This window comes from Haliotis rufescens, unplaced genomic scaffold (assembly GCF_023055435.1).
Source record: "Haliotis rufescens isolate VD_foot unplaced genomic scaffold, xgHalRufe1.0.p SCAF_21, whole genome shotgun sequence".
NCBI classification, from domain to species: domain Eukaryota; kingdom Metazoa; phylum Mollusca; class Gastropoda; order Lepetellida; family Haliotidae; genus Haliotis; species Haliotis rufescens.
Window position 1 is genome coordinate 32029 of NW_025963902.1, and position 26529 is coordinate 58557.

General features: G+C 38.2%; 1 protein-coding gene across 1 annotated transcript in view; it reads right to left on the reverse strand.

The window, feature by feature from the left end:
• LOC124141683 (PR domain zinc finger protein 14-like) overlaps positions 1 to 26145 on the reverse strand; it is a 40428-nt gene extending 14283 nt beyond the window's left edge. Inside the window, exon 1 of the mRNA XM_046509731.2 lies at positions 26021 to 26145. Within this exon, the coding sequence (XP_046365687.1) occupies positions 26021 to 26079 (59 nt within the window). The 5' untranslated portion in view covers positions 26080 to 26145. The remainder of the gene's footprint in view (positions 1 to 26020) is intronic.
• Between the last annotated feature and the right edge of the window lie 384 nt (positions 26146 to 26529).

Genomic DNA, 26529 nt, shown 5'->3' on the forward strand with positions numbered 1-26529 from the left:
ATATATATGCAATGCATCCAGAGCAGTCCGAACCTCCTTTATCCGGACACCCCGACGTCCGGCCACTATGGTCGGATTGTCTGTATGTATTCAAAGGTCATTCCTCAGAAATAAAGACTCGTTTATCCGGACATTCATTCACCGAGACGTTGTCTTTAGGGGCGGCATCGTCCGGATTAACGAGGTTTCAAATTTGCAGATTTATCAATAGTTGGCTGAGCGGGTTAGATCGCTCGCTGACTTTGTGTGCCGGCGATTAAGTGCCTCACTCTGAGAGTGTGGGTTCGAATCCCGTCAAAGTACTAGAATTTGTAATTTAATAAGATATTGTGTTATCCGAAATATAACATTTGTTGACTCTTTAAACTGTCTGTACAATTAACAACGTATAATTGTTAAGACAGGCCTGGATAGCTTGTTGTATTTCGCACAATTATGTAAACAAACGGACAATGGGTTTCTCTTTCAGATTTGAGTACACATCTCATGGGAAATGACAATAACAATATTGTTTAATTCAACCTGTTTAAAGAACACAAACACGTCTTAACAAGCAAAATATTTAATTGTTTAAATTTTAATCTCATTGAATTATAAACTTTAGAAAGCTACGGTGTCAATCTTCAGGCTCATTTAATACTCCACGAGGTGTTTCTCGCCAGATACACACACACACACACACACACACACACACACACACACACACACACACACACACACACACACACACACACACACACACACATATATATATATGTAATCATATAAATGGTGAATGAGAACATGTTGAGTTTCTTTTGCCTATGAGCATATATCTTTACATCACCTGACTGCTGATTTGGACGATCTCATCAGACACCGGAGTATGGTGTGTGAGCAACAAAATCCATTCACATCACACCAGTATTAGACACATGGGACAAGTTGGTATTCTAAAGTATAATCCATTACCACCTGTGAATCTGAATATATCAGTAGAACTATGCGCCGTCAGTGTAACAGAGCCCCGTCAAACCAATGGAATGCACAAAGCGATGTGACATTGAGATTAATATTCCCACAGGGAATCAACTGCAAGTAAAACCGTGGTGAGATGGATAAGTTCCCGGATATCACGCCATCTTGCCACAAAATAGAAAGCCACGTGTAATGGTAGAACGTAGAGTCGGTGATCTTGTGAAAGTTTGATGGAGTTTAAACAACAAGGCGCCATCCAGGCTGCCATTTTGATATTCGATCTGGTTTTCTATTCTCGCTTCCACGCATGCCTGGCACGCGGACAAATATCTGATATCGGGTGATATCTTCAGTAGATATCACTGCCAATAGTTCCAAGATACGGGTAATCGGACCGTGCCACCCGTGAATCTTCGAACTTATTGTATCACACGAACGGACAAACGCTTAACTGACGATTGGAATTTCGAAGTGCAGTGTTGTTTAAATGAATAAGATAGAGAATCTGTGAAATGTGTGTGAGGGGGGTTCTCACAGAGAAAGTTACATGTTAAACACCGAGGGGATGTACGGTCGCGCATCACCACGTGACCCGGAAGCTGCAAGGGGGATGCTCCACTCCACTAACAATAACAGTGAGTGGGTGAGTGGGAATGGGTGAATGTTTGGTTGTTTGTTTGTTGTTTAACGCCGCACTCAGCAATATTCCATCCATATGACGGCGGTCTGTAAATAATCGAGTCTCATGAGCAGCGAGCCACGCAATTGGGATACGATGACATGCATCAACCAAGTCAGTGAGTCTGACCACCCGATCTTTTACGGCAAGCATGAGTTGCTGAAGACCTATTCTACCCCGGATCTTCAAGGGTCGAATGGGTGAGTGAGTGAGTGGGTAGGTGGTTGATTGAATGAATGAGATAAACACGGACATGTGATGAGATAAACACGGACACGTGATGAGATAAACACGGACACGTGATGAGCTAAATAAGGACACGTGATAAGATAAACACGGACATGTGATGAGATAAACACGGACACGTGATGAGATAAACACGGACACGTGATGAGCTAAATAAGGACACGTGATGAGATAAACACGGACATTTGGTGAGATAAACAAAGACACGTGATGAGATAAACACGGACATTTGATGAGATAAACAAGGACACGTGATGAGATAAACACGGACACGTGATGAGATAAACACGGACACGTGATGAGATGAACACGGACACGTGATGAGATAAACACGGACACGTGATGAGATAAACACGGACATTTGATGAAATAAACACGGACGCGTGATGAGATAAACACGGACATTTGATGAGATAAACAAAGACACGTGATGAGATAAACACGGACACGTGATGAGATAAACAAGGACACGTGATGAGATAAACAAGGACACGTGATGAGATAAATGAAGGACACGTGATGAGATAAACAAGGACATGTGACGAGATAAACAAGGACACGCGATGAGATAAGCACGGACATTTGATGAGATAAACAAGGACACGTGATGAGATAAACAAGGACACGTGATGAGATAAACACGGACACGTGATGAGATAAACAAGGACAGGTGATGAGATAAACACGGACATTTGATGAGATAAACACGGACATTTGATGAGATAAATACGGACACGTGATGAGATAAACACGGACACGTGATGAGCTAAATAAGGACATGTTATGAGATAAACACGGACATTTGATGAGATAAACACGGACATGTGATGAAATAAACACGGACACGTGATGAGATAAACACGGTCATTTGATGAGATAAACAAGGACACGTGATGAGATAAACAAGGACACGTGATGAGATAAACACGGACACGTAATGAGATAAACACGGACATGTGATGAGATAAACAAGGACACGTGATGAGATAAACAAAGACACGCTCTTATGGATAAACAACTTCTTTATTACACTTGTGGTGACGTGTCGGTAAAGAAACCCACGGCCTCATCAGGCAAGTGATGTAGAGCAAGGTGAAGTCTGGGCTACTTCTCCGATGTCGACGGATGACAAAGTAGACCCAATCTCTGGATAACAACTTCTTTATTATACTGTAATAGCAACGTTTCGGTATAGATCCTGATACCGTTGTCAAGCAAGACTAGGGCTATCTCACAACCAAGCTGGATGCACAAACGGTTGGAACAGTATTGCATGAAGGTCATTGGCTTAATAAGATAACATGTTATATATATAACACGGGAACCAATGAGTATATATTTATCACATAAACTAGCTCGGTTACAATGGAGGCCATGTGATCCAAATGTGATCGGGATATTTAGCGGTGGCAATCTGAATTTAGCTTCTGAAATGGTAACACTGACTTGGAACGGGAGGAAAGTTGTTCCGTTGCACACAATGAAAGAGTCTTTCATCTATTGACGAAATACCATATTTGTCTTTTAAAAACCACTCGCTCTTTCCAAGTCCATTTTCAGTCTGTCTGGGTGTGTATTTTCTTTATTAGGTTATTAAAGTCGAAAATAATTATAAGAATGTCTGGTGTACTAGACCACACTCGATTATGTACAAGCTGCCGCGATATTGCTGACTGGGGTGTAAAGTATTTGTTTATTTGTTTGTTTGTTAACACCGCACTCAGCAGCAATATTCCAGTAACATGACAGTGATTTGTAAATAATCAAGTTTGGACAAGACATTCCAGTGATTGACATCATGAGCAATTGGGATACGATGACATGCCTCAATCAGGTCAGCGAGCCTGACCACCAGATCCCGTTAGTCGCCTCTTACGACAAGCATCGTCGCCCCTTACGGCAAACATGGGTTGCTGAACACCTATTCTACCCCGGATGTTCACGGGTCGCGGTGTGAAGTTAACACACACAGGAAAGTAGATATACTGTCATGTTACTGGAGGTGACACACATGCCATCTGTGAGGTCGTGAGATAACTTGTACAACATCGGGAATACATGGCTTGGCAGCAATAGTGATATTGAGATAAAAAGGAAATTCATAAAATATTTTTAAAAATTCCAAAAAAAATATTTTAGAAGTTACGTGAAGCTCTGGACAAAACGCAGCTAACCTTAAATTCATACTTTTCAACTTTTATTTCTCCATAAAATCCCCACTGGTGGTTCAAGAGAACATGCACCAAATGATGCACAAGTGTCATTAAGATGGACACCAAGGTGGCTTTTTTTTAATTGGGTTTTTCCTAAGGCACATCACTGGTTATTCAACCATACAACCAGGGAGTCTATATATCGCTGTATGGCCTCCCTGATACAATCATACAGCCCTGGCTGCCATGCATGTACTTGATAAAAATGTTTTGTGAAACTATTTCTAAAGTTTCCCCATCTGTCTGCGAACACTGACGTGATTATGCCACGTTGTGTGAGCTGAGGTCGTCGTGACAGATCTGCATGAGTAGCAGACAACTATTCACTTTAACAATTTACAGAAACCTCATGGAATGATATATGGGAGGCTTATATCCACTTCTTGTGTATACATTGACATTCCTAAGTATATATATATCCCAGTCGGGACAGACTTGCCACACACTGGGTTGCTTTATACATCATCATCACCACCACCACTAGCAATATTCCTGCTATATGACGGCGGTCTGTACATAATCGAGTCTAGACCAGACAATCCAGTGATTGACTTCATGAGCATCGATCCACGCAGTTGGGATATGATGACATGCATCAACCAAGTCAGCGAGCCTGACCACCCGATCCCGTTAAACAAACAAGCAAACAAATCAAAACCATGTTGTTGAAAACAGAAAAAAACCTTTTCAACATCCTGCAGAAGACAGAAAAGCACGTTTCGCCTAGTTCCAGAAAACAGAAAAAACAACTTTTCGCCATGCTGCAGAAAGCAAAACAATCCCACGTATCACCATGTTGTAGAAAACAGAAAAACACATTTCACCATGCTGCGAAAAAACAGAAAATAGGCTTCACCACGCTACAGAAAACAGAAAAAAATACGTTTCAACATGCTGCAAGAGCAAGACCATCCTCTGTTCCTAGGATCTAGTTCAGAAAGAATGATCAAAACAGAAAAGAAAACATATAGACTTGAAGCTATTTGCCTAAATCATTCGCATGTATTAGTTATGGGTAAAGCCAACATCGCGATGTAAAAAAACTTTCCTCAGCTCTCACGTTTCTACTGTGATACATGTTTTGGTTTCGAATTTCAAACCCAGATAACGTCCCTCACCGAAACGAGCTTCTCCCACCTTCCGCTAATACAATCACACATTTCCACAGGGCGACGGACAGTAAAGAGTGAGACTTCATTGAACATCTAACATTAAAGCGTAAAGGTTATCTTCAATCTGAAATTAAGAACGCAACAGTTAACTAATGCTTCAGTCAAATGAAGGGGATGGTTTGGGCGAGATATTGATCTGCCACACCGATTATCTACTGCATACAAAAACGAGAGCGAAAGCGTGTTATTTTGGGTGCTTCTATCGTTCAACGGAATGCCTCAACAATCACATTATTAATCTTTCAAAGATGTGAAATTCTTAACAGTAGGTTGATATTTCTGATTATCTCGCATGGATCTCTCCGGAGGCGGGGCATGGCGAGATCATGTTACAATAATCATAGTACTTTGGGAAAAACAGTGTGGATCCTTATCGCCATGATCAGGTGGATTTTTAATTCAATTATTCCTGTTGTAAGGAAACAAGAACTGCAGTTGTATTAATTAATTAAATTATAGCTTGTGATCTTCCCACCAATCAGTATAGCTGGTTATCTGGTCTATCTTGCTAGTACTTATATTTCTATACATCTTTTACTTTGTACAAATGTATTTATCTCCTAATCTATATATCTAATGTGTACCTATCTCTGTGTCTGACTACCTAATGTATGCAAATATGTTTTTATTAAACCATTGTCAATCGCCTGTGTGTCTTGAAGTTTTGTATTTTTTTGTTGTTGTTTAACACCGCTCTTAGCAGTTTTTCAGCTATACTACGGCGGTATTGAAATAATCGAGTCTGGGCCAGACTATCCAGTGATTGACATCATGAGCATCTATTGGCACAATTGGGATACGATGACGTCGACATGTTTCAACCAAGTTAGCTAACCCGAGAACCCGATCCCGTTAGTCGCGTCCTACAAATCAGCTAGCATAGGCGCCTCTTATGACAAGCATGGGTTGCTGAAGACCTATTCTTCCTCGGACCTTCACGGGGTGGGAGATGTGTTTTGTAAGGGTAGGCTGGGTGGCCCAGTGGCTACAGTCCCCGTTCACTTCTGAGTAGATCAGTTCCGGTTCGTTTTTCATGGATACAAGTTGCAAATCCCATTAGTGGTGTCACCCGCTTGGCTATTGGTACAAGCGGCTTCAAGACATACGCGACCACTCGCTTTTTGTCTATTTTTTTTTCATAAAGGCGAGGGTTTGTTTAATTTGTTTACGAATTCCGTCGTTTAAAAAAACTTTTTTTTTGTATGAAAAGCTCTGTTTCAATTATTCCACTGAAAGCAAACTTTGCGTTCACCACCAAACAGTGCACATACCATGGGTTATACCGTAACACTGTAGATTACAAAAGGTCAACTTTATAAAACACGCTTACTAACATTGCGTACATGGCAAAATAGTCAGATAACTTTATGAAGAACAAAAAAAACGTAATTTGAAATTTCTGTATATGCTAGTGATTCTATTTTTCCCCACATATTGTTAACGAGATAATACACCCAGTACACCAAATAATAAACGTAGTCTGATTGTAGTGTAATTACGTCTTCACGAAAGTAATCAATGAGTTCAGTGTTGACTCGGGTAGATTTCATATATATTTCAGTCTGACTTTCACGGGTATAGTCTTGTATATTTCAATCTGACTTTCACGGGTATAGTCTTGTATATTTCAGTCTGACTTTCACGGGTATAGTCTTGTATATTTCAGTCTGACTTTCACGGGTATAGTCTTGTATATTTCAATCTGACTTTCACGGGTATAGTCTTGTATATTTCAGTCTGACTTTCACGGGTATAGTCTTGTATAATTCAGTCTGACTTTCACGGGTATAGTCTTGTATATTTCAGTCTGACTTTCACGGGTATAGTCTTGTATATTTCAGTCTGACTTTCACGGGTATAGTCTTGTATATTTCAGTCTGACTTTCACGGGTATAGTCTTGTATAATTCAGTCTGACTTTCACGGGTATAGTCTTGTATAATTCAGTCTGACTTTCACGGGTATAGTCTTGTATATTTCAGTCTGACTTTCACGGGTATAGTCTTGTATATTTCAGTCTGACTTTCACGGGTATAGTCTTGTATATTTCAGTCTGACTTTCACGGGTATAGTCTTGTATATTTCAATCTGACTTTCGCGGTTAGATTCTTGTATATTTCAGTCTGACTCTTACAGAAAGATTCCATTAATATTGCAAACTCACATTCACAGTAGAATCCTTGTATAGTTCAATATCGCACACACTGATAGATGTTTTTTAACCGGAATTTCACGGGCAGATTCAATGTATATATATATGAATCTGTCTCTTATAGGTAGGTTCCATGTATAGTTCAATGTGTCTCTTACGCTGTTGACATTTAGTTCATATCTCAATGTGTCTCCCCGTTACAGGAACGCCCCATGTATGTGTATGCTATCTAATAGTTTACATGTACAGTAAACTACGTTTATAACGAACACGCATATAACGAACTGACCGATATAACGAACTGATTTCTTAGTCCAGGCCATTTGCTGTATAAATGCTGTATATATGCTTAAAAGGAACTACGGTTATCACGAACTAAAATTAGTAGTCCCTTTGAGTTATAACCGTAGTTTATTGTAGTTCAGTTGGGGCTGTATACTACCATCTAATGATGCGGGATACAGAGTCACAGCTACTATGCCGAATGCCTCTTTAAGAGATAAGTTTAAGGCCAAGTTCTCTCTGTACAAACAAGTACGATCGACCGAATCTTGCATTCAAAGACGAACAGACGCAAATAGTTTCACGCAATCGCATCAAATATACATCCAAACATGTGATGGCACCAAAGCAGAGCCTTCATGTTAAGTTTACATAAACAGGGAGTACATGTAGTTTAACATGAGGACAAACCTCAAGATGCTTCTCTATTAATGTTTAACTGCCATAGAGTGCAGTATACGTAGGGCTTGATTCCGCACACAGCAGTTCTATACTCACAGCCAGGGAATGGCTCTACCGCGGCATGTATTATAAGTGATGTGTGTTCTGTAAAAAGTCAGCTTGTTCTAGGAATACACTGAAAGCCCCAAGGATATTAAGTCTGTGTGCCTAAGCATTTCTACATTAAGATAGTAAATTATGCATGAATATGCATTTCCGGAGTTAAGTGCGCTGTCACAAGTTCATGCATAGCGGCAACCCCATGCTAAGGAGGTCCTACTTCGGTGTTGATTCGACCTCGATCCGGCAAATCGGAAATCTACCCGAGAATCCAATGCCGTGAGAAAATGTAGTTCCTAGATTCCGCCCTTAATGTCCTGAGACCTGTTGCGGATCGTGTTCAGCACCAAAGGTCGGCGTGGGAGATTGCAAGGGTTTATAAAAATTAATACTGTGTGAGCAAGGCGAACAGGACTTTAGCGATCACCTGATTTCTTAAGATTAACGAAAAGGCAGTGTCGCTATTATTCACATCAACGTCAACTGCTATCATTAATCCAGTCGTTTCACCATTGAATAACTTTTAATTTAAATTAAATTATTTCGAATGGGTCATGTTTATACAGTTATTACGTCGCATTCTAAGTAATGTCTTTTATATTTTCATTTAGATAAACAAGCTAAATTTACGACTTGAACACATATAGTAGTAGTTAATAAGTCCATAATAAAATTATTTAAATAATTTGTTTGTCGTAAAATTTATTGGACTATAACGAACTTAATTAATAAAAAAATTCAAATTATTATTATTATTATTATTATTATTATTATTATTATTATTATTATCATCATCATTATTATTTTTATTATTATTATTATTTTTATTATTATTGTTGTTATTTTTATTATAATTATAATTATTATTATATGAAAATAAAAAATGCAGCAAAGAGGGTTTGGGTGATCCTGGCACAGTCAGGCTGGTTAGGCTCATCATCAGCTCAGGGCCCTTGCCCCCTCTACACGCAGCCCATGTTTTTCCTGAATCTTGTCAATCACATTGGTGTCAAATGGACAGAAAATTCAATAATATAAATGATTTCATTAGATTTATCAAAAAGGACAAGATCAGGTTTGTAGGCCTGGATACGTCTGAGGCTGTAAACGGGCCTATTCCAAAGAATTTTGTATTTATCACTTTCCATGACGCCCTCTACATATTCCGGGTCGTACCATGGATGGACCTCTGTGTCAAAACCACAAGCATGGCGAAGCATAATTATTATTATTATAAAGTAGTATTACTGTTTCAACATTTCTAAATACAATATATTTTTAATTATGCTTTTTTAAATTTCATAAATTTTTTGGGCATTACAATTATTTGTCTTCATCATTCTTTCAAAATACTACGGTATTAACTAGTGCCCACCAGCAAACCTCAACTTGCATAGATATTCTTGTGCATCATCCCAAGAAGTAGAGACTTCCGGACAGGATCCATCCTTCATCTGTAAAGTACGTTTTCCCCACTAAGTGGCTCCATTCAAAAGCTCGAATATCCCTAAACCTTGACGGATCTCTTTACGTGGTAAATGCTGTCTGTTAGCACGCACCCCCAAAACTGTTTTACTCCCCCTCCGCACGCGATCCTCGGCATACCCGCAGCACGTTCACAACACAAATGATGTTCATTATTATTTTATATCTCCTCTCAGCCTATTCTTCATCATAATACTCATTGCAAAATTATGCACATAACCGAGTTAAAGGAAATCGGACACTGTTGTCATTACCAGGCCAATAGTTTATACACTGGCTCGTTTTCCAATTTAACATTTGAAGTGAAACCTACCCGCCAATGGTATTTAAGTCGAAAGAAACTATTTTCAATAAATATGAGTCGACTGGTTATATTAGAAGCTCACTGTCAACACCTTTTATGCTTCATACACAAACGGGCGTAATTTATTTACTATTTCCTTTAGAGTGCTAAGAGATACTGGTCTATATGATGGGGAGGGCAGTCTTACAGATAGGCATATATACGTATCTATATTTGCGTTGAACAATAATCAAAGTATTTCTATACGCGAAGCATTCATAGTTTGCTTCATAACCTTCCAACCTTCACTTAAAAGATTAGTGTACATATCTTTAATCCATAAACATGACATATGTCAAGGGTGAATGTTTTCTTTGTAAGAATAACTTTAAAATCAAACCTTTCTATCGTCATTTTATGAAATACAAATCGTGTAAAATAATTTCTATTTGATGGTAATACAATTTCACTTATCTTTGACTATCACTATCGTCAGCATCAGCAACACTCGAAAATGTCGTGTCTGGTTTGCACAATGTATACCACATTAAATCTGTATTAGTGGAATATAACTATTTCAGAAATAATCATAAGAATTTCATCAAATCATATCTACATTCGATGAATTCATTATAAATACTCTCTGATGTATTTCTTAAAAAAACATTCACATCAAGCTTATCTTTTCGAAAACATCTTATCAGTCTTTATCGACTAACTAGGAGATAAGGATTGCCTGTATATATCATCCGCTCACTAAAGGCGCCTTATTTCACGAGGGCGATATCAGCTGATTTAGTTGTTGATTTCTGACGTGTTCTCCTGTTACATTATTGGGGCTTCGAGAATGTTCGCTAAGATTCCTGATAATTCTGGCAAAGGCGTGTGTTAGTCTGAGACAGGCGTGACTAGTCTGATGGCAGATTGCAATGCTGAAATAGTAGGAATGTCGTGGATATAAGTTGATATATAGTAGGAATGTCGTGGATATAAGTTGATATATAGTAGGAATGTCGTGGATATGAGTTGATATATAGTAGGAATGTCGTGGATATAAGTTGATTTATAGTAGGAATGTCGTGGATATAAGTTGATATATAGTAGGAATGTCGTGGATATAAGTTGATATATAGTAGGAATGTCGTGGATATAAGTTGATATATAGTAGGAATGTCGTGGATATAAGTTGATATATAGTAGGAATGTCGTGGATATAAGTTGATATATAGTAGGAATGTCGTGGATATAAGTTGATATATAGTAGGAATGTCGTGGATATGAGTTGATATATAATAGAAATTATCAGTCAATATTGGATAGGCCACATCTGATCATAACTGGTCATGACCTGGCTATTTGATCCAGGTAATAAAATTGAAATAAAATCCGGACAGCTGGATTGTGAGAAACAAGGAAATGTCATGTCGAATATTATCATTTATGTGTTGTATTCATGACGCCATACGTTAATTATACTTATACTTATATTGAAACAATTTCATGTTATCATAAATTAATAGTAGGGACGATAGTTGTGAAATCATGTTATTTTCAACAGTCTGTGGCAATGAACAAATATATTAATTTTAAGACGATTGCATATAAAAGATATTAGTAGGTGGTGAATTATAAACGGGGATTTTCTCATTATGAATAAAATAACATTCCAAACATCATAATTGAATGAACCTTTTATAAAAATCGTATATCTCATAGATTCTGAATTTCTGATTTTTTATATTTTTCTTGAAAATATCGCGTTCCGTTCTGAATTCAGATGAGTATTATTTAGTTCGTGCCTCATCTTTTATTCATGCTATCAAATCTACTCCATACTGCACCTGTTGGCGAATGGATCTCTCAGCTTAAAAGTCCCCGCCCTACGTGATGAAAATCCCTGTTCAGGGTCCGTGTACAGGTAATAGGGCCCTCATCGAAGATAAAGCAATTTCCGTGCCTGCAGCGCAACATTTGCGCCAAGTGGAATCATAAATTGTATTGCAATTCGCAATGCCTGCGTTGTAATTGCCATCAGCGCTGCAGCCCTCTCAGTCGGTGTTCGGATTAAGAGCTATTATACAATACAAATGGTCCTCTTCTCGCCTATAATCGAATTAAAGGCCCATTTAGTGTGCTGCCTGCCACCCCTCGCCAACTTCCCGTCCCGACATGATTGTTGAATCGCGTAAACTGTACGAAGGACATAGTAATCCAACCCTTGGCACAACGCGCGCCTCATCAGTAGGAAAACAACTCAAGCGCATCCACAGAGTGCCGGACAAACCATCAAAGCAAATATCTTTGCTTCCTTCTCGACCCAGATTCTGTCTATTCTCCACGGTCCGTCGTCAATTTAGGTAGTACGGACTTGTGTCACACTGAGGAAAATGTCTAATTAGGATGCTCATTTACTGCCAGTTTGATACATACACAAATTAGAGGTTACAGAAAAAAAGTTTGAAGTAATCTTACTTGGGATGTCATACAGAGAGAGAGAGAGAGAGAGAGAGAGAGAGAGAGAGAGAGAGAGAGAGAGAGAGATGGTCCGTCGTACATATCACACGCTATATAATATAGTACTGTGATCGTGTAACATCCGAACCAGTTTATTACTTCCGTGTCATCGAAACAGTATTATTCAATAAGAGAATATCAGAGATACTAAACATGTTTAGTTCCAGGCATTCACTCTCCAAAAAAAATCCCATTAACCATTCGGTACCCGTACAAAATATATTTTATTTTTTCCCAATGACATATATTTCCAATGGCAATTCCGAATTCCAATGGCTGTTCAAAGTGTTAGACTTTGTGAGTGAGATGGGTTTTGCGACGCTTTTGGCAACATTAGAATTCCCTTCCTATATATGAATATAACACAATATATTCCCAATAGCTGAATGTTTAGCCATGGTTCCTCCAAATCGTATTCAATATATACTACCTTTATATATTATCTCACCTAAGTATATCAACACGAGTCGATAAATGTTTGAAACTCCGAGGCAGAGTGAGATTCTATTTATCGTCCAAAATCATTCTTCCTACTGTTTTTCTGTTTGTAATTACGAAATAAACGACGATTGGGAGTTGTTATCGTACAATAAATCACTTCAGGGAGAATAAACTTTGAGGGGTGCAGCTCCGAGTGGTTTATTCTCCCTGCAGAGCATCTTTGAGGATGATGATAAAATGAACAAGCATTTAAAAATATATACCTAAATTTTAATAAGGATGACTCCCTGAAAAGGATCCGACCTCCGAAATGTCGGACAAGTCCATTTTACAAACAGGTGGGTGAAGTAGGGTATTTCCCGCATATTCTCACAATCCTCACGTCGATTACCTGTACCTTTTCTCCTAATACCGATTGTCATATCTCTCCCACTTATGGATGTGATCGTTCGGCTATTGCGTTTATCTGCGTTGCCTAGCTACATCTTTGGGGAACAACTCATTAGACACTTCCCTCTAAAAAATAACGTCGTCCAATATATGACATCATCAAGTTGCGGCCGCATTTTCGAACCTCCAGAAATGACGTCATGATAGAACAATGTTTTATCGTGAAATAAACCACACTTTAAACCATCTTACATACAGCAATAATCGGTGCCATTAGAGCAAAACGTACAGCTAACCATCTTCAGTGGCAGAGTGATTAGTGATGACATTAGATTGTGACGTCATGGTAGCGATGACGTCACAATGGTCTGCAAAGCATTGTGATCAATTTCTCTGAACGCTCACCCAAGCGATAACTCTCGTGGAATCCACAGTTTTGGATGATAAATTAAACTATTTCACATTTTTGCATTTACCTCAGGAGCGCGATATGCGTTGAGAATAACGGACAAGGTATATATTGAATATATGTCTGAATGTTTTCATGTAAACATTTAACTTAAAGCAACAGTACATGGTTTCAGATTGTCGACCACTAGTGAGTATTCGCTGCTGGACCTTCCAAATGGAACCGACGGAGCAAAGTCATAAATATCCAATACCATCATTTTAAAAACGTTTTTCAAATATGCTATGTCATTATTTCGCTACAGCTCAAACTTTTGAGACTGATAGACAGAAGTACGTATTTATTCCAAGACACCAGAGACTTTGTAAAATATGCAGTATTGGTTGAAAATGATGACATTTTTTTAATGCGCAAAGCCATGATATACCCTGGCCATCAGTATATAACTAAGAAATATGTTGAACATCGGTAGCCAAATATTTCATGGAAAGGTCGTTAATATTATCCATCTAACATATCCCATCTGTGCTTCTACCCACAGCAACAGATGAAAGAACAATTTGTGTTTTTCGGATATTTCCTTAATAAATGTGATCCTTTCCTTAGAGGCATTACCTGTCGCATTTAAGAAACAAAATTTTAAATATGCATTATGGGAGCATAACGCACGGACCAATCGGCCAATATGGGTTTTAAAGAGTTGCGTGCATTCAGTCTAATGCCAAAGTTTTCGCGTATCCAGCCAGTATGCCTATACATCAACTCGACACCCAGTAGCTGGGGATTTAGCCACGATGCAAGGCGCCATGTTTCTCGCGACCACCTATTGATATCCTATTAATTAGGAGGAACAAACATTCGTGTTACTTAAAAAATTGAAGAAGTTTTCTATAAAGGAATATTGTTTTACCAATACCTCTTCAAATATGGATACAATCCGGTTATTAATTCATGAAAACTGTTTTGATTTAAATCAAACTTCTCACTGCGAAGTCCGTGCACAGTCAACTAGCATGAAGGTGCTCGCCTGAAATACCTCGGACTCTGCCGCTTATTACATATCACCACGACCATCGACAGCTGATCGCGGAGATGTAAAATTATGTGCTTTGTTTAAATTTTAATGTATTCAAACATTATAAGGTATTCTAATAATGAGAAATATTTTACTTTGTGGGCAAAATTAGAATATTTGCAATTGTATGCTAATCAAACTGGGGAATAAAATCATATATCATGCACACAACAATAACACAGTATCGACAATTTGAGAATTTTTTTATATTGTTACAAAAGAGATCATCACAATCCGCCCCGTGCAAACTTTGCAGCTATATATTTCATCGCTGCTACTCCTGAACAAATCGTTAAAAGAACGCGGTTTGTTTACATTTTTTTCTAATTGTTAACATGTAAAATAATTAGTTTGTAATATATGTTATAATGCGCTAGACACGACTCAATGGCCACCAATGAAAGATAGAAGTTAGGCTAAATGTACCGTGATGTTTCACGCTGTGGCCAAGTTTGCATGTATTTTTTAATTTACTGACTATCACTCAGAGATTAAACATTTATTTTAATATAAAGGATTTCTATTAAATCGTAGTATGAACATTGCAATGCAACATGTGTTAGTTATGAATACTGCGGGTTTAAAATTATAATATTTCAATTAACTAGCGGAGACTGTTGCGTTAAGCGTGAAACATTGCTGTCCAGCAGTCTTGTGCGGCGCTTGTTGGCGGAAGGCACGCGTGACACACCAGCGCTCATTAAAAGCGTGTAACGTATCATATTGTCGTGCTTTAGGCGTTTTTAGTACATATAAAAATGTTAAAACAATTGTAACTGGTGTTGTTTCTGGATGAAATACCTTCCGTCAGCTGTGACGTTACAACATCAAAATAATCTATAAGTTAAATTACATCAGCAGGTGATTATACATTTAATATCATGTATATCGTCACAATAGAAATTCGTTCGATCAGAACGGATGAAATGATTGCGGTCTTACGCTCGCGTTGGCGCATGTTATTGATAGGCATAAAGCAGTGGGCAAACAGACATCGTTTAATATAATTAACACACCTATAGCGTTGTCATTCTGGTCTGTTTTGTAAGTTTAGTATTATACTCTCCCTTGTACTCATTTGTGGTTTGGGGGAAAAACTGTTTCTGTACACATGTCTGATCGATATTTAGTTTGATAACATTTTTTTTGCGTTTGGATTAAATACTTTTATTAGAAAACAATATCTCTCTGTCGCAATACAATGAAACCTCATTATTCCGGACCCCGACCCCGTTAAACCGCACGCCCCGTATACCCGGACACGGTGTAAAAACTATATGTTTAATAAAACAATACCCATAATCATGTGAATCGCTTATCCGGACATTTATTACAGTCCGGACAAACGAGGTTACATTGTACATCAAAATTTCGTAACATGAATAGTCAATGAGTTGGTGAATATTGTTTAACGCCGCAGTCAAGAATATTTCATCTATCGCACGGCGGCCTTTTCTGATTGGTCAATGGCAAACGCACACTGTGAAGGAGACGATTATGTGCAGCTCTTCTCCAGAAGAAAAGTAAATGTGAACCGAATATATATCATAAGTGTCTAAAACTGTTTGAATAAAATTAAGCGTTATCTTTTAACAAAAATGGAGACTTGAAAAAAATTACACGTTTCATAGTTCAACTTACCAATAAAGTGTAACCATTTAGATGCACGTTATTATTATCTTTATTATACTTTCCGTCTTCATTTTACGAAAGTACCGCTGTTTGGGAAAATATGAGCTCAAATTTCAAGCATATCTGTTCTCCAATGTCAGTGCATGGAGTTTTGCTCAGTGGCGATTTTTTTTGTAGCATTGTTGCTTAAACGTTCCTGAAATATTTATACCGAGTTTGCCCTTCGTTAAAGAAGTAATACCTATCTTTATGTAATTACGCAATGCAAAGTTGACAAAATATATATATATTGGCGATGGCACATATAGCTTAATCTTTTCAGTCTAAAACGACTCATTATACAAAGGGTTTAAAATATCTAAAATCGTATTAACGATATTCAGTGCTCTCTGTGGAGGACGACAAAGTGACATGTCAAACTGTCATTTTAGTTTACTAAATTTGCAATGAAATATTTATCCGTACTCTCGTGGTTTAAAGAGAACTGCCTGTTTCTGTTTCCGACAAAAGAAAGGCAGAGTTTACGAATATAGTCATGCGTTATCTCGTAATACATCGATCAGGGGGGTAGATCTAAGTGGTGGGTCAGTTATACAAAGATTATGAATAACGCAAGGATTTGTCAAAGTCTTAGACACAGCGTGTAAACCACATCAATGTGGACAAATGGACTCACTCAGCGTGGCGAGGTTCGCGCGCGTTCATGTGAAGCGCATCGCAGGTGGGTAATAGGGATCTGCGTTGCGCGTTGTGAACACGTGACCAACTCGCGTGGCTCGAGACGATCAGAATAATATCTTTGTGTTAACTTTGGACACACCCGAACAATATCCGAAAATCTTAATCTGATAGAATTATTCATTCGCTTCTCATCCCCGATACCCTAACAGTAAAGGTAGGGGTGAGACCGGGTGACTATGAAAATACTACCCCTTTCATTATTATATATTCCAGGTGTTAAAACGCATCATTCATTACAGGTGTTTAATGTACGACCGGCTAAAGTAGAGGGGGTTGTAATATGGGGGATGTACCTGAATGAACGCCCAAGTTGTTTCTTGGTCTCAAATATTGATGATTTTGGCCAACTATGCTAACCACAAACTTAATAGAACAATAGGATCAAAGGAGCGTCAACTAGGTGTGTATCTCGGCTTGAGTGAATTGTGAGTTATAAACTTGAGAACAGTTAGAATTGGTTATTGTGTGGACAAACCATATGGTCAAGGGTAGGGAAGGACGGGGTAGCTTAGTGTTAAAGCGTTGGCTAGTTACAAATGTACTCTCAAGTCCGGGGTTCGATTCTGGTGTGCTCCCGCGGGTTATGGCGATGCTGTTGCCATTAGCAGCCTGCTAAGTCACTCATCACAGAAGTCAAAGGCAGAGAAATATTCAGCGTTATGTAAAGCACATGGACAGCTAATATAATGATGTTAAGGAATGAAGAAAATTCTACGGCGGTGTTCTGATGGCAAAACAGACATAATAAATCATAAATTCCTTTAAACAAGCCATACAAGTTTATTTTTTGTAATAAAATGAAATACATTCTAGAAAATAAGTTATACGACTGATCATATTCGATTTGCAAACGACTTTAAAAAATAAGGACAATTGCAAATGGAATGTTTTCAGTGGGTTAAATTACTTTAAAAAATAAGGACGATTTCAAATGCATTTTGGTAAGTAGTATAGTGGCATTAAGAGTAAGGGCAATTAAAATCCAAAGTGATCAGTGTATACCATAACAACTTTACAAAAAAAGGACAATTTCAAATCCAATGTGAGTAAGGGTATAATTAACTTTACAAAATAAGGACAATTTCAAATGCAATGTGATCAGTGGTATAAATTACTTTACATAAATAATCTTTTTTAGAAAAGGACGATTTCAAATGGAATATAGGCAGTGTATACCATAACAACTTTACAAAAAAAGGACAATTTCAAATGCAATGTGATTAGGGGTATAAATAACTTTACAAAATAAGGACAATTTCAAATGCAATGTGATCAGTGGTATAAATTACTTTACAAAATAAAGACGATTTCAAATGGATTTTGGTCAGTGGTATAATGGCTGTAAAGAGTAAGGAATATTAAAGTCCAAAGTCCAAAGGACGATTTCAAATGCAATGTGATCAGTGGTATAAATTACTTAAAAAATGTGGTCAGTATAAATAATCTTTTTTAGAAAAGGACGATTTCAAATGGAATATGGGCAGGGGAAAAATAAATTTACAAAATAAGGACGATTTCAAATGGAATATTAGCAGTGGTATAAATAACTTTACAAAATAAGGACGATTTCAAATGCAATGTGATCAGTGGTATAAATAACTTTACAAAATAAGGACGATTTCAAATGCAATGTGATCAGTGGTATAAATAACTTTACAAAATAAGGACGATTTCAAATAGAATCTGATCAGGGGTATAGATTACTTAACAAAATAAGAACATTTTAAAATGGAATGTGGTCACTATAAATTAATTTCAAAATGAAACAGGTTTGTAATGTACTGAATTATATACGTCACTGATAGATAATTAATGCGACATTGGCCTAAGTAAAGGAGAGAACATCGAGTAGACGGCCACTGGTTGGAAGTTTAAAGACTACATAGCAGAGGCAGATGTACCCGTAGGTCTTCAATGAATCGTTTAGCATAAACAAACCACAAATATATGATGTGAGAGAATTCAAACACACTAATGGTGCTGATTATGATAAAATAAAATGAAAAGTGGTATTTGATTGTTTAACTGAGCTGACAAGGGCGGTGTATGTATGAAACTTTGTAAAAAGCGACATTTAAAGTTAGTGAATTTTACAAACCGGTAATTCAAAGTATAAAAGTTTAAACATTTACTCAAGTGTGAGTATTATATTTCATGATAAACACTATACCTAATGGAACATTGGACCAAGTCACGCATCCGATAAACCATCATGACAACTATTGCCCTTTTTGTGGAATAAAAAATTAGGTTGTCATGACAACGTTTTGCAACGATTCCCCTTGCACTTGATATCACGTTGCTTTTTTTGAAGGGTTTTATAGCGTTTGTTTATACAGTTTAGTCCCATTAAAATATTATACTAACGCAGCACCTTCTGAAACTGTTATCAAAAGCAAGAGGGTCATATTTGTTCTTGATGCAGCTTAACCAAACACAAGGTATTAGATATGGTCGATGACGCAATAACTGAAGCATGAATATAAGCATCCCTAGCATCTGTCCCAACATCAGCGATGCTTGAACCTCCCAACTGTACGGTACTGTATTTTAGGCTTATGATTAGGTACATAACGAGACCAAATTAATGTCTGCTTTTCAAGTCATTCTCTATTTGGTAGCATTTGTCAGATTTTATTGTGTCGCTGGTTTTACGTCTCGCAACATGTAATCTTTACTGATTAATTCATCTGTCAGCCCTTTTCTGCAGAAAGTATTTAAAGAGAAAGGAATAGTGACTTGTCACCAAAAATCTACGCAGTTCAGACGCCATTGCCTAAATAAAATGTGATTAATATAATTAATAAAGTATCCTCAAGCCCACATATTCAGGATATAATTGAACACGATGATATTCAGTCTCCATTCTAGATGATAGTTCTTACTGTACTTGAAGCATGTTTTAAACAATATCAAATCTTCATTGAAAACAGCGCGTAGTTTATATCATTTATGAAATGTTTGATAAACGTCATATGAAACAATTCTCATTATATTAGTATAAATAAAGAAATGATATACAATGTATCTGACAAAAATCACGAAAACTGTGAATAATTATCCAATTGTTATAATATTAAATGCCTATTTCGAGAAGATATGAAGATATAAATGGGATTATGCATGCTACGTTACATTTCACATTATCCCCTTAAACAGGAGCCCGTTTGTTTCACTGCCTTCCTTGCGAGCATCAACGACCGTCGCCATTGCACATAATGAACACTGGCTTCAGCGGTGTTTTCAACTGACTTGAGTTGACTTGTAACTAGCGGGGAGATGAATGATTTAATCACCGACCTTACGAGTGTGAAGTGTATGAAAGGTCATCAATTAGGGACCGTTACGCGTAGTTAAATTTGTAAATTGTACCAATTTGACAGAATTTGTTTTGGTATTTACAGAAATCCAATCTGTTGTCTTCATATGTCGACATGCCGCTCGAAAAGAACCATTTAAAAGGTGTGTTGATAAACATGACATCTTTTCCTTTACAAATGACACATTGAAATAAGAGTTCAAATATATGTAGACACGAAATAAACTATTTCTTTTAGAAAGTTTTAGGTCAAATTCACAAACACACGTTAAGAAAAATCACAAACACATTTAAACCGGGTTTTTCTAGACAATTGTAATTAAATGTCGGCCTCATTAAGCTGAGTCATCATTTCTTATGGCGGGGGAACCAATCGGTGTAACAGATCACCCCCGAAATCAAAATCTTGTATAAAATATAAATAGTTCGATACAGGATCCCTGGAGTATAAAGGATCCTTAAGTCTCCCAAAGAAAGTCAAGGGGGTTAGAATGGGACGCTAGAGAAGACAAGGGGGTTAGAATGGGACGCTAGAGAAGACAAGGGGGTTAGAATGGGACGCTAGAGAAGACAAGGGGGTTAGAATAGGACGCTAGAGAAGACAAGGGGGTTAGAATGGGACGCTAGAGAAGACAAGGGGGTTAGAATGGGATGTCAGAGAAGACAAGGGGGTTAGAATGGGACGCTAGAGAAGACAAGGGGGTTAGAATTGGACGCTAGAGAAGACAAGGGGGTTAGAATGGGATGTCAGAGAAGACAAGGGGGTTGGAATGGGACGCTAGAGAAGACAAGGGGGTTGGAATGGGACTCTAGAGAAGACAAGGGGGTTAGAATGGGACGCTAGAGCTGACAAGAAGGAATAGTGGTGACGTTTCTTATTAAGAAATATATATGCTCTCGGGTTTGCATGAGAGAGTTAAAATACCTCTAAGGTCAAAACACTTTGAAATCATCTAAACAATTTACGCTACGATGCACATTTTATGTATATATATAGATGTTACTGTTTACAGAAATTATCAGATATAAATGTATGTATGTTCACGATATATCAGGAAATCAATCTCTCCTACACATTCATCACAGGATGCATACCTATTGAGACGAAATATCTCCTCTATCTCAGTGACTTACCTAGCACAAACATCTCGTGTCTCTATCTCCTCTATCTCAGTGACAAACCCAGCACACAATCTCGTGTCTCTATCTCAGTGACATACCCAGCACACAATCGCATGTCTCTATCTCAGTGACATACCCAGCACAAACATCTCGTGTCTCTATCTCAGTGACATACCCAGCACAAACGTCTCGTGTCTCTATCTCAGTGACATACCCAGCACACAATCGCATGTCTCTATCTCAGTGACATACCCAGCACAAACATCTCGTGTCTCCATCTCAGTGACATACCCAGCACAAACATCTCGTGTATCTATCTCAGTGACATACCCAGCACAAACGTCTCGTGTCTCTATCTCAGTGACATACCCAGCACACAATCGCATGTCTCTATCTCAGTGACATACCCAGCATAAACATCTCGTGTCTCTATCTCAGTGACATACCCTGCACAAATATCTCGTTTCACTATCTCAGTGACATACCCAGCACAAACATCTCGTGTCTCTATATCCTCTATCTCAGTGACATACCCAGTAAAAATATCTCGTGTCTCTATCTCCCCTATCTCAGTGACATACCCAGCACAAACATCTCGTGTCTCTATCTCAGGGACATACCCAGCACAAACGTCTCGTGTATCTATCTCAGTGACATACCCTGAACAAATATCTTGTGACTCTATCTCAGTTACATACCCAGCACAAACATCTCGTGTCTCTATCTCAGTGACATACCCAGGACACAATCTCGTGTCTCTATCTCCTCTATCTCAGTGACATACCAAGCACACAATCTCGTGTCTCTATCTCAGTGACATACCCAGCACAAACGTCTCGTGTCTCTATCTCAGTGACATACCCAGAACAAACATCTCATGTCTCTATCTCCTCTATCTCAGTGACATACCAAGCACATAATCTCGTGTCTCTATCTCAGTGACATACCAAGCACAAACATCTCGTGTCTCCATCTGAGTGACTTGCCCAGCACAAACATGTCGTGTCTCTATCTCAGTGACATACCCAGCACAAACATCTCGTGTCTCTATCTCAGTGACATACCCAGCACAAACATCTCGTGTCTCTATCTCAGTGACATACCCAGCACACAATCGCATGTCTCTATCTCAGTGACATACCCAGCACAAACATCTCGTGTCTCTATCTCAGTGACATACCCAGCACACAATCGCATGTCTCTATCTCAGTGACATACCCAGCACAAACATCTCGTGTCTCTATCTCAGTGACATACCCAGCACAAACGTCTCGTGTCTCTATCTCAGTGACATACCCAGCACAAACGTCTCGTGTCTCTATCTCAGTGACATACCCAGCACACAATCGCATGTCTCTATCTCAGTGACATACCCAGCACAAACATCTCGTGTCTCCATCTGAGTGACATACCCAGCACAAACATCTCGTGTCTCTATCTCAGTGACATGCCCAGCACAAACATCTCGTGTCTCCATCTGAGTGACATGCCCAGCACAAACATCTCGTGTCTCCATCTCAGTGACATGCCCAGCACAAACATCTCGTGTCTCCATCTCAGTGACATGCCCAGCACAAACATCTCGTGTCTCCATCTGAGTGACATGCCCTGCACAAACATCTCGTGTCTCCATCTCAGTGACATACCCAGCACAAACATCTCGTGTCTCCATCTCAGTGACATACCAGCACAAACATCTCGTGTCTCTATCTCAGTGACATACCGGCACAAACATCTCGTGTCTCTATCTCCTCTATACATGTAATACCCCCATTGTTTGCTTTGAGAATTTAAGATTATCTGAATACTTGTTTTCCGATATGTCAATGTACGACTTTTAACCACGATCAAATGCACTTAGGTAATGTAATACAATTCTTGTTTGACAATAGTGGGCCTAACATGAAACTTGATATGATGGCAATTTAGAGAAGCACAAAGCCCCTACTGCATGTGCTGTAGAGTACTCGCGTGTAACACTGGGATACGAGGACCAGGTACTCGCGTGTAACGTGGGGATACAAGGATGTATTATGCATGAAGGCATTACAAACACCCGCAGCAGCTGGGGCAAGGTATTAAACACTTCTCCCCACTCTTTAACAAGATAAACCTCTCCACTATTCCATCATTAATAGCATTTGGATATGTATTCTTCAATGTTTGTACAGTGCCATGTATTCTCGGTTTATTTCATTTGGACCTTTTTATTGCAACATAAATATCTTGTATTCTTTCGCTATTATTATATAGAATATATTTATTATATTTTTGTATTTCAATTCCATTCTAATCACATAAAACGTTTCATACATACATATTTTGTCTTCTGACAGTATTGTTATTTAGATATAATTATTATTTTATTGTATTTCATTTCGAATCTTGTTATATAAATCTTTTTATTTGAAAAAAAATAATGTACCGTATACTTCTCAATATAATGACGTGGAACGTATTTACTTCAATGTTATGATATATCATTTTATCAAATCATAAACGATTTTGTATCTAATAAAACATATTAATCTTGATTTAATTGTAATAGGAATAGGAATAATCAGTGAATTCGATTATTTCACCTAAAAAATTAAGGTTGTAACAAATATAACATTATATTTCTCATTTTTGCTGTGTTGATTTTAAATCAGCAGAATTCCAGCAACAATATTTGTGATGATTAGCAAAGTTTGTTCACGTCCTAACCCTCACAAAACATATCATATATACGTAATAATATCACAAAGTCGCAACTTGTGGGCCGGTTATATCTTGAAGCATATTGATCATGCTAAAGAACCAATAACGCCTCATGGAACAATACATGAATTTATCTTCTGTTAAAGAGTACCACGTATTCCCAGAGAGGACATTTCTCGGCCGGCGTTGATGGAAGCAGGATGTTGAACTAACACAAACGCTGAGCGTTTATCATGTATAACTTCACACCAAGATGTCTCCTTTTAATAGTTTGAACGTAATTCACGAAGAATCGTGGGGATATGTGTAAGTTAAAAGTTAAAGTACCTTCTGCTGCAGATTGAACAAATATAGAACTACAACCACAACTTATGCTTCAACAGCTGCACAGTTGCCGTACATTCACAAGTATGAAGTATGTGTGCGGTTGTTAGAGATGGAATAACCACTACTACTACTACTACTACTACTACTACTACTACCACCACCACCACCAGAACTACTACTACTACTACTGTTATTAGTACTACTGCTGCTGCTACTACTACTACAAAAACTACTATGAACATTTAACTGTTGTAGATGTTAATTTCTTTGATATACACACGATGACAACCGTTTTAAATAATGTCGACACAAAAACATGTTCACACATACATCGCTAATTGACAATGGATGTTTCAAAACCATGGATTAAGCGCAATATAAATGGTCCTATTATTATTATCATTATTATTATTTACAGATAAAAAAAACATATGCAGCAAAGAGGGTTTGGGTGATCCTGGCACAGTCAGGCTGGTTAGGCTCATCATCAGCTCAGGGTCCTCGCCCCCTCTACACGCAGCCCAGGCAGTGAATTGGACTTCTCCCAGGAAGCGCTGCCTTGTCAAACCCACCCAGAACTTTTCGAAGAATGTAAAGACTCCCCAACACTGCAGCCGTCTGCATTACCCAGATTGTCATAAGGGCTGTATTCCTGGTAGCAAACCCGGGTAGTCTCCCAATGTCAGTCAACAGAGTGGGAGGTACCAAACCTAAGGCACCAAGAACAATGGGGAGTCGGACAACTTGGTACTTGGGATGCAAGCGTGACATTTCAGAAGCGATTTGCCATGTTTTTTCCTCAATCATGTCAATCACATTACTGTCAAAAGGGTTATTATTATTACTATTATTAAAAATATAAAAAATAGGACATAATCTCCAGAACACAATGCGGTATTTCTGTAGTTATCAGGGCAGCACATGATCCAGCAGCATATATACCTGTTAAATACGGTTATTGAATAGGGTGTTTATCAAGAGAATACACATCAAATATTCTCCTTGATTCGTAATTATTCAGGATATTACAGGGTAAAAAAATGTTTTGGAAATGAGTATGTGACGTTTTGATAGCTGTTGGTTGTGACAATCGCACAGCACACAGCCCCCTCCACGCCTCTTCTCAGTCATGCTGCGCGCGGATTGTCGCGTGCCATGCACGTGCCGTCGGTGTTAGCGCTACCGCTTCACCATCTCAACATAAGCTAAACGTCTAGATTTTATCCCTCCTCAATTTAAATTATAAAAAAAACGCGCGTGAAAATTTGAAAATTATAATAACAAAGCTCAATCATGATTATGGCTAATAAATCTGTTTTTACACGATTGTTTAAAAAAATCAATAATACATATTTTAAATTAAAGATGTAAATTCACTTACCCCTGGAAGCCTACGAATGGAGGGGGTCGGGGTACGAGGGTCGGTCGCCAAGTTTCCATGCTGTGCGATGAAATACTCAGTAGCGCCACTGATCACAAATGGCACTGCTTTAAGCGACATCGAATCAAAAATTAACTTCCCATGTTTATATCGCGCCCGTTCCTCGCCACGCGCATGCGCAATGCCTCTTTGATATTGGTTACATTTTTCAAGGGGAGGAGCTGAGAGCCACAGGACAGTAGCTGCCGTTGAGGCATATCTGGTGATGATATCGACACTGGAGCCGCCCCACAGCAGCGCGGTATGGGTGTAGGATTATGTGTTGACGTACGGGTATCACCTTTAAGAAGAATTATTCAATCCTTTCATGACTAGATAGCGTTTCGAAGAACAGAGGTGATAATTTAATTTTGATAGCGTCATATCAGTCCTTTATGCTTATCTTGTGGTAGAAGAAAGTTGATAGAAGTAAATTCACAGAATAATAGATAAAGGAAAAATCGATGGTT